The following is a 9,308-nucleotide window of genomic DNA, read 5'->3' as shown; positions in this document are numbered from 1 at the left end:
CTTTACTGATTACATGCTTTCACGTTTTTTAGTCATAACATTTGCCATAATGACCCTATGATAATTCTCAAGTGAGCGAATTTACTATTATAAGATACAACAATGACTAACCTTCTCGCACCAAGTGCTCCAAGCCTCCCACTAATGTTATGGTTCATGTCCATTTGGAGTACTGGAAATCTAGAATAGAAGTTGCCTAGATGGCGTGCTTTGACCACGGACATAAAACTCGTGTACCTCAGTCCGCCGCGGGTTTGAAAGAATTCAGGTAGGCAGTATTATTACTACCAAAGCGGTAAACTTTCGATTGCCTACATCTTCCTCTCTCTCCTCCACCGCCTTCCCGCTCTACCCTCTATATACCCCTCTCCGAATTCCTAAATTCCCTAAATATCTCTTCATTTTTATCCCATTCTCTCTCCTCTTTCAATATCTTAATCAACCTTAGTCGTTAACAATGGCGGAAGAATCCAAGACCACCATGGAGTCAGTCAGGTCATGGGTCGTTCAACACAAGCTTCGTACCGTCGGTAATTTTCACAATTCTTCCAAATTTAAATTTGCCCCTAATATTTTGAATTTCTGATTGCGTATGGAATTGATTGTGGTGATTGATTGCAGGGTGTTTATGGCTGAGTGGGATCACTGGATCAATCGCCTACAATTGGTCTCGCCCTCAAATGAAAACTAGCGTTAGGCTTATTCACGCTAGGTTAGATTTTTAATTGATTTTTCAATTCTGGGTTCATTGTGTGTGTTTTAGTGGTTGTTTAAATTATGGGTTTGGTTAATTGTGGTTTTTGGATCATTAATTAGGTTCGTATGCCATATTTTACTGGTGTTATGTTTCTGAATTGAATTCGCTTTAACTTTGATTAGATTTTCAGAATTAGGGTAAATTATTTTGCAATATTGGATTCAAATGAGGTGGTTAAGTTGTAAATTTGGATATTTTAGCTGAGGGTGATGTAATTGGTTGTTGAAAATATAGAATAAAGCTGCAAATATTAGCTAACTTTGGTGTTCAACCGGGCAAGAGCTAGTCTCATGTTAGAGGCAATCCCTAAGGATCTTCATGTTGTTTTGTCGGAGGACCTAAGTGGAGTAGCGTGGCCGCGTTTGGTCCTGAGAAGGCTCATGGTCTAGTTTGACTGTTTGAGTATAAAGGCTGCTGTTTGTTTCGTTTTATTAATTTTGTTGCTTTACGTTTTTGTTTTCTGTTTCCCCCCTTCTTCACCAATTTTATCATTGATTGTATTATACCCCATGAATTGAGATTGAAATGCTGTGGATTAATTTAAATCATTACCAAGTTCAAGGTATGCACTAGGGGACTAGGGGTTCCTATCCTTGAGATTGAAATTGCAGACACGGATGACAGAATTTATGGTTTTTTGTGTGTCACTTGTACTTGCACTTTGCTGGAAGTTGAAATATTAAGAATTTGGACATGTCTTCGATGGGAAGTTGTCTTTAGGCTTTCATATGGGGAGACCACTGCTTTTTCTGTTGAGTTAAAAATGTTGCAGATATCTAGCATTAATGGTCTGGTCGTACCATTGCGAAGTTCATAGCTTTTGATTTGGGTCAAAATTTTGGTCTTCGTCCGTATAATCTCTTAACTTCTGTATGTTAGGGATTCAGAGACATGAGATAGTTTCTGAGGAGATGGCAATATAATCTTGAATAGTTTCTGTTATATCTGGATTCTTAACTATCCGGCTTGTCTTTTGCAATTGTATTATATCTGGATTCTTAACTATCCGGCTTGTCTTTTGCAATTGTATTGGGCTATTGTTTCTAGTGAGTTTGGGAATACATATGCTGCACTGGCTTTGATCATAGAGCTGGTAGTTCTAATTACTTGTATAGGCTTTAATCATATGTTGAACTGGCACATGAATATTTCTTATGTAGTCTATTGGTTTGATATTCTTAAGTGAGGTTGCAAGGTTTCTTAGACGAACTTGTTAATGATTTGGAAACAAGCTCATTTGTAAGGCTGTCTTCTTATTGGGAGTGTTGAAATAGCCTGGAAATTTTCTGTTTGAATCGCCAAAGTATGTGACAGGAGGATTTTATGTGATTCAAGTGGCATATCTGCTACTCTGTACTAGGCTAAACCAAGTAACAAATGCGTAGAAACTGCTTGGGAGATGCTTCTAGGAAATAGTCATTTGTATGTTTCGACTTAAAGATTGAAAATGTCTGTGAAAGTTTGGACTTATAGGAAGATAAGAAAGGTGGGAATTTGTGAAGAGGCTGAGTAACTTGAGTTGGTAGTTACTAGTATAACATCAGAAAGCTCCTATTCTCGTGCAGCAGTTTGTTCATTTGGAGATACGTGGACAAATAGACAATTCCTGTAGTATGGTCTAAGGAGTACGGCCTTGTACGATAAAAAGCATATATATAATTCTGTATAACCTTGTATTCACGTTTATTCATCAAATCTTGACTGTATAGTTCTTTCACTTGTTAGTATCTTTCTATCATTACTTCAAGATAAATGTATATTTCTTAATGGTCATACTTGCTAACTGTGATGTGGTTCTATTGCAGGTTGCACGCTCAGGCCCTTACGCTGGCTGCCTTAGCTGGAGCTGCAACAGTTGAATATTATGACCGTAAAAGTACAGAAACTAAGGAAGCTTCGTACGGGAACTTTGTTCCTTTAGATAATTCGCACAAGAATTAAGTGGAGTAAATCTTATGTGATCTTCAAACAAATCTTCAAAAAGTGTACATATGGGGCGCTGAATTTTTGCCCTTTGTGTACATGTAGGATGTTTTTGTTATTAATTTCTCTCTTTCCCCAAGTTATAATTTTGCAGAATATATAAATTCCTGGAAGCTGGTAGCCAGGCTCTGTAACATGCCATTGATAATGATAACAATATAATTTTGGTGAACGTTAAAATTTCTGTCGCCTTCTCCGGATTCCGGAGAATAAAACTGATTTGCTAGTTATCACTGTCGTGTATGTCACCAACGTGCAGCAAGGAGTGCACGGCATGGCCTGGGGGTGATATGGCCCGGTCCTTAACGAGGCTGCGTGCCTTGTGTGAACTGCAGTTTTGTAAAGGCAGGCACATAATGTGCACGCGCGGTGGGCCAGTCATGTCTCAAACCATTACAATTTACAAATCCAGTGATGTTCTGCACCTCTTAATTCATTCTTCTCACTACTGAAACACCTTCAATATCACATTTAAGTTGAGAAAAAGAGAGAAGGGAACGCATAACATATCATGTGAGCTGAACTATTAAAGCTGCTTGCCTGCGCATCAGATCTCTGTAAATATTGACCGCATTTATGTTCTTTTCTAGAATCTCTTCTGTTACTACTAAAAAGATCATATTAGTCAGATGTGGTTCTTAAATAATGGTAAACAGGGATGTCCAATTGGATTAATCATAATTACAGATTAATCTAAGTATTTTTTCCACCAAAAGTGTGTTACAAAAAAGGTATAAGATCCTGTGGGAATAATAATAACTCCTTTTTAACCCACTAGTAATGTGATCTAACTTGAACTGTTCTGTTCTTTTCGTTATTACTCAGAACTTCACCTGAACCTTAAAGGTTGAGTGCAAAAACCATTCTTCATATCTCTCTCCTCGAGCGAATGGTAAGTCCCAAACCATCTCTTACAATGCTTTTCCTATATTTGAGCTTTGTCTTCCTTCTGCCATGTACTGCTAGAGGCTTTGGACATCTTCCTGCAGTGAATACAGGAAGTTGGAATGTCACGTCGATTTATCAGCTCGGAGACTCTTTATCTGACACCGGTAACTTAATCATCGAAAGTCCTAATGGAGTTGCCTCGGCCTTTTCTCGGCTTCCTTATGGTGAATCCTTCTTTAAACACCCCACTGGTAGATGCTCAAACGGGCTACTAATGATCGATTTCTTGGGTAATTAGCATTTCATAATCCTTTATTGTTTTCTGTGTTTTACTCATGCATCTTCAGTTTGTTAATTTTGTCATTCATCTGTCCTTCTGTTTGGGTGGTGAAATTTCTCTTGGTGCAGAGATAAGCATGTACTTCTGTTTTCGTACCATCCTGTATGGATGAACTCATGTGTCAATTCTACATTCTTATCATGCTAAAATCATTAAATTTATTCCTAGATGCATGAATTCTTTCTTTTTTCCCTAGGCATAATCAGATTTGTTTCGATACTCTAGTTTATGCAGTGACATAAATATGATTCTTTGACTTTAATTCTCAATTAGGTTCTCCTTCTCCAGAATGCAAGAACCACGACTCGAGCTTTTCCATGGAGATCTCGTTTTTAATTAATAAGATTCGACATGATGATGCAGAACCATGTGATCAATTCTGTTTTGTAGTATGAATGTTCTGGCAAGATTTTGCCTTTAATATACCAACTTTACTCTGTATGTGTACAATGTGATCTAGAATAATACCATTTAAAATTATTTTGTTTACTGCTTTTCATGTAATAGTAATAAATTTGATAATTCTTCATATCTGATAATGTTGTAGACTTGTAGCCTTATCATCTGCTCAATGTCTGAAATGTTTTTTTTTTTTTTTATGAATATGATCAGCAAAGGCGTTTGGTGTTCCAAACCTGAATCCATACTTGAACAAAGATGCAGTTTTCACACATGGAGTGAATTTCGCGTTTTCTGGTGCCACGGCATTGCCATCAGAGTCTCTTGAAGAAAAAAACATAGTAAATCCTGTCACAAATAGCTCTCTCAGTGTACAGCTTGATTGGATGTGGTCACACTTCAACTCCATTTGCTATAATGACCAAGGTTTACATAGTCACTTGCGTACAATCAGGCTTCATTCTTTTTCACCTGAGAAACTAATATCTGAACTTATTTGAACTTCTCTGAACTTTTTAAGGTATGAATTGAACAGATTGTGCAGAAAAGCTCAAGAATTCCCTATTTATAGTTGGGGAAATAGGAAGCAATGATTATTACTATGCATTTTCGCAAGGGAAAACAATGAAGGATGCCAACAGCATGGTTTTTGATGTTGTCCAAGCGATTATTGAAGGCATCAGAGTACGTTCTCCAAACACTGAACTCTAATCTTGCTTTCATCAATTCTTAATGTTGATGTAATTGTGTTCTTTCGAAGTATTAATTTACTACATTGTTTTGAATGATGTAAAGAGGGTGATCCAAATTGGTGCCACCAAGATAATAGTCCCGGGAACCTTCCCTTTAGGCCATTTCCCCGCGTATATCACAGCATACCAACCCAAGAACTCTGCAATCTACAGCAAACAACGTTTGTTAAACGACTTGTCACTCTATCACAACAATGAACTAAAGAAGAGACTTCAATTACTAAAGCAAGATTATAAGAATATTACCATTATATATGGTGATTATTACAATGGTTTTACACGGCTTCTGAAGAATGCTCCTCGTTTTGGTGAGTGTCATCTCTGTATAATTTATCCAGAAGTCTTGCACTTACTCTTATTGTACAGAAAATTGATTACACAAATATTTCTTGCTCCTTTTCAGGTTTCAATGGCACATCTGATCTACGAAGAGCTTGTTGTGGAGTTGGTGGGGAACTTAGCTTTTATCCGACTAGAATGTGTGGAGCTCGTGGAGTTCCCGTTTGTGCTAACCCTGACGGCTATGTTGTCTGGGATGGATTTAACTTGACTCAAAAAGCATACAGGATCTTAGCCAGATGGCTCTTTCGAAGTACAGTCTCTCGCTTATTTAAGTCATCCTGACTAATTACTTACATAATAAGCCTTAATCATTTATAGTTATCCGTTAAATTGAGTTATCAGTATATACATTGAGGTTGTACAACCCCTGAATTTTACCAGTTAACTAGGTTAGTACAGTCAATCTCTTCTTGTTCATAGTTGTCAAAATTAAAAGTCCTATTATGGTCTGCCTGTTACTCTGTTAGTCCCTGAGCTTTCCAAATCCACACGACATTGCGCCTTATTAGTTCTCAGTTCCTGTTGTAACGAAAACAAGAAAGATTATAAATAACGTAAATAAAAAAACTCAAATATTTAACATGGTTGGTTCACTAACAATGTGGCAGCTACTTCCACATATAAAAGAGAGAAACGTTTTATTGATCTTGAGGAGTACAAATTACAGAATATAACTAAGTTGAGACCTAGGTTGTTTATATAATACTCTCTAGACAGATGCAGAAAAACCCAAAACAGATAACTCTAGATCGAGTAGAATAAATCCGTGATGGGGCGTTGTATTAAGGGACTTGACTGATTCAACGCATATTCTAACAGTGCATACTACCCTCGCGGTGTACATCTTAAGCATGTATAGCAATGATAATACTGAAACTCTAGTAATATTCTGTTTCTATTATGAATTGCACATTCATACGCATCAAATTCTTTTGCTGAAAAATATAAGTTGCATGAGTGCTTAATTTGGTCCGTCAGTTATGCTTGAACAAAGCAATATAATGCATGCTGAAAGTTCTTCCTAGTGGTATAAATCAGCAGTTCCAAACTCATCCCAAAATAACCACAAATTTCTTCTTAAAAATGGAGTCACTTCTACTTTTTAACCATGATTACTACAAATACTACGCATTAATCATAGAAACACTTGATTCATTCTCCCACCTCAAACTCACCATCGCCATTATTTTGATCCTCACCTTCATCCACATCACTCAAAGACAAGCTCACATCTACCTCGTTGATTTCGCGTGTTTCCAACCCCCAGAATTCCACAGGATTTCCGTAGGCACATTCATAGAACACTCAGCATTACGAGAGAAAGAGTTCAACACAACAGACATAAACGAGTTTGAGAAGAAAGTGATCACAAGGTCAGGGATGGGGAACGAGACTTACTCATCCGAAGGGATGGATTTCATCCCTTCTGATAGCTCCTTAAAGCAAGCAATGGGTGAAGTGCAACATGTGCTCTTCTCAGTTGTTGACAAACTCCTTACAAAACACAAAATTAGCCCTAAAAGTATTGATATACTTGTAACTAATTGCAGTATTAATTGCCCTACACCTTCATTAGCTGCCATGGTTATAAACAAGTTTGGGTTTAGAAGCAATGTGAAGAGCTTTCATCTATCAGGAATGGGGTGTAGTGCTGGAATCCTCGCGATTAGCTTGGCTAAAGACATGCTTAAGGTTCATAAAAACTCATTGGCTTTAGTCCTTAGTACTGAGACTATTTGCTCTAATGTTTACTTAGGGAGGCAAAAGTCAATGCTCCTTGCTAATTGTTTGTTTCGGATGGGGGGTGCCGGAATTTTGCTCTCCAACCGGAAATCTGATAGAAAAGTGGCCAAGTATGAGCTACAACACGTTGTCCGAACACATCTCGGTGCCAAGGATGATGCTTATGGGTACGTATATTTGTTTTATATACTGCATATACAGTAGCGAATCCACAAAGTGTAAGTAGTGGGTCACTACTTAAAAATTAACTGAAATTAAGTATTTTTTTAAAAAAATAATGAAAATTTGATAATGTTTTTTGACAAGTGGGGTCACGTGACCCCATACCACTTAAACCCCTGTATCCGCCACTATGCATAACAAGTACCGAGTGCTTCTTAGATTAAATAATTATCGAACATGTTTATAATGAACACACTATAAATGATAAATGGTCCTAAAATGATATATGAGGCACTCCGTACAAGATTAAAATGGGGTCCGATGAGAAAGAGTGACTTTTTGGCTATTTTATTGAGTGTTAGGTGACTAACATGTTAGCCATTTAACCTTACTCTTTTTCAATAACGAGTCTAATATCTAACTAAAAGTTATCGAATTTGCTATTGTGTAGATGTGTATTCCAGAAAGCCGATGAGGAGGGTAAGGTAGGGGTGAGCCTCTCTAGGACGGTGGTCCACGTAGCAGGGGAAGCCCTACAAACCAACTTGACCACCCTTGGACCTCTAGTGTTACCCTACTCGGAGCAACTCCGATTTGCGTTCCATTTCGTGTGGAACAAGTTTATTAGGCCATGGACGACGAAGAAGAAACAAGCACCCTATGTCCCGGACTTTAAGAAGGCGTTTGATCATTTTTGCATCCACGCGGGAGGAAAGGCCGTGATTGACGCAATCAAGGAGAGGTTGAGTCTGAGTGATAAAGACGTAGAGGCGTCTAAGATGACACTATATAGGTACGGGAACACGTCGTCGTCCTCGACGTGGTACTCATTATGTTATCTTGAAGCTAAAGGAAGAGTTAAGAAGGGTGATAGGGTATTCCAATTGTGTTTTGGGAGTGGATTTAAGTGTAATAGTGCACTTTGGAAATGTATTTCTAAGGAAGTAAGTAAGGATATATCCAATGCTTGGACTGATAGGATAAATAGGTACCCTGTTGATGTACCTGAAGTTATTGAACACTGAACAATATTTCACATTTGAACTAGAGTGCATTCACCTTTGGGCCGGACTATGTATTGCAACTTAACATCCACTCCTATACTCACTTTATATTATTTAAACATTTTTTACACTCCATTCTGGAAAGTACTTTACGCCTTGAAACATGCGTCAAAAGTATGAAAAATATTGAGCGTAATTTATCACTATTATAAACTTGTATATCAAAATGTTATCATGTAAGATCTTGTTATATTAGTCTCAGTATGTATTTCATAATATTAACTTTTTATAATTTTTTTCACAAATGGAATTTGATATATTAGTGATTAAATATTATATTAGAATTTGTGCAAATAGTAAGTGTAAAGAATTTTAAAAAAGGGTACTACCGAGTTAGTGACTGCAGAATGTAATTTGATTAGTACTATGTACTAATGTGATGATGCTTTACTCAAGATTCAAAGGGTCAAGAACTCAAGACCAAATACTCGACAATATTGGGTCGTGACCTGTGGTCAAGGGATGACTCATTGACTCGAATGAGTGACTAGCTCATCTTCATTTTAGCTATTGTTTATTCACGCACGTAACTCAATTCACTTTAACGTAGTATTTATACACACGATGCGTGAGTGACAATCCTCACAACTACTCCGTACTTTTCTGGACACCAATTTATCAATTCAAATTATTATTCGAATAATATAGCTAGTTAGCTACCTAATTTTTTTAGGGAAATATATGTACCTAATTAATAAGTTACATGAGAATAATTTTATTAAATTTAATGTAGATGGAATTCCAAACGGTACCTATATAGATCAAATGAAATATAGATATCTTTAAAAAAAATCATTTCAATGTATAAATAGTCTATTTGCATAACTGCATTATTATATCAAGTTTTAAGATATCTGTATGCAAAGAACTCATATACT

The 9,308-nt window shown here is 37.0% G+C and overlaps 3 protein-coding genes across 4 annotated transcripts; all 3 read left to right on the top strand.

The window, feature by feature from the left end:
* Positions 1 to 222: 222 nt before the first annotated feature.
* Positions 223 to 2,920, top strand: LOC110777185 (uncharacterized). Its single transcript, XM_021981794.2, has 3 exons — positions 223 to 530; positions 622 to 712; positions 2,563 to 2,920. Exons 1-3 carry the CDS (start codon positions 458 to 460, stop codon positions 2,696 to 2,698), a joined length of 300 nt encoding a protein of 99 aa, XP_021837486.1. The 5' UTR covers positions 223 to 457; the 3' UTR covers positions 2,699 to 2,920.
* Positions 2,921 to 3,059: 139 nt separating this feature from the next.
* On the top strand, positions 3,060 to 5,990 carry LOC110777184 (acetylajmalan esterase). Of its 2 annotated transcripts, XM_056826348.1 has the most exons (6): positions 3,060 to 3,471; positions 3,566 to 3,918; positions 4,581 to 4,793; positions 4,903 to 5,051; positions 5,163 to 5,427; positions 5,523 to 5,990. In XM_056826348.1, the coding sequence occupies exons 2-6, from the start codon at positions 3,630 to 3,632 to the stop codon at positions 5,741 to 5,743; spliced, it is 1,137 nt and encodes a 378-aa protein (XP_056682326.1). In that variant the 5' UTR covers positions 3,060 to 3,471; positions 3,566 to 3,629; the 3' UTR covers positions 5,744 to 5,990. The 2 variants fall into 2 exon arrangements, with proteins under 2 accessions (XP_056682326.1, XP_021837485.2); XM_021981793.2 differs by having other exon boundaries at positions 3,060 to 3,918.
* Positions 5,991 to 6,475: 485 nt separating this feature from the next.
* On the top strand, positions 6,476 to 8,505 carry LOC110777183 (3-ketoacyl-CoA synthase 7-like). Its single transcript, XM_021981791.2, has 2 exons — positions 6,476 to 7,371; positions 7,818 to 8,505. The coding sequence occupies exons 1-2, from the start codon at positions 6,545 to 6,547 to the stop codon at positions 8,389 to 8,391; spliced, it is 1,401 nt and encodes a 466-aa protein (XP_021837483.1). The 5' UTR covers positions 6,476 to 6,544; the 3' UTR covers positions 8,392 to 8,505.
* The last annotated feature ends 803 nt before the right edge of the window (positions 8,506 to 9,308 follow it).

The sequence above is a fragment of the Spinacia oleracea genome, chromosome 4 (assembly GCF_020520425.1).
Source record: "Spinacia oleracea cultivar Varoflay chromosome 4, BTI_SOV_V1, whole genome shotgun sequence".
Lineage (NCBI taxonomy): Eukaryota > Viridiplantae > Streptophyta > Magnoliopsida > Caryophyllales > Amaranthaceae > Spinacia > Spinacia oleracea.
Note: the sequence above shows the minus strand (reverse complement) of the source record. Positions and strands in the feature narration are given on the sequence as shown.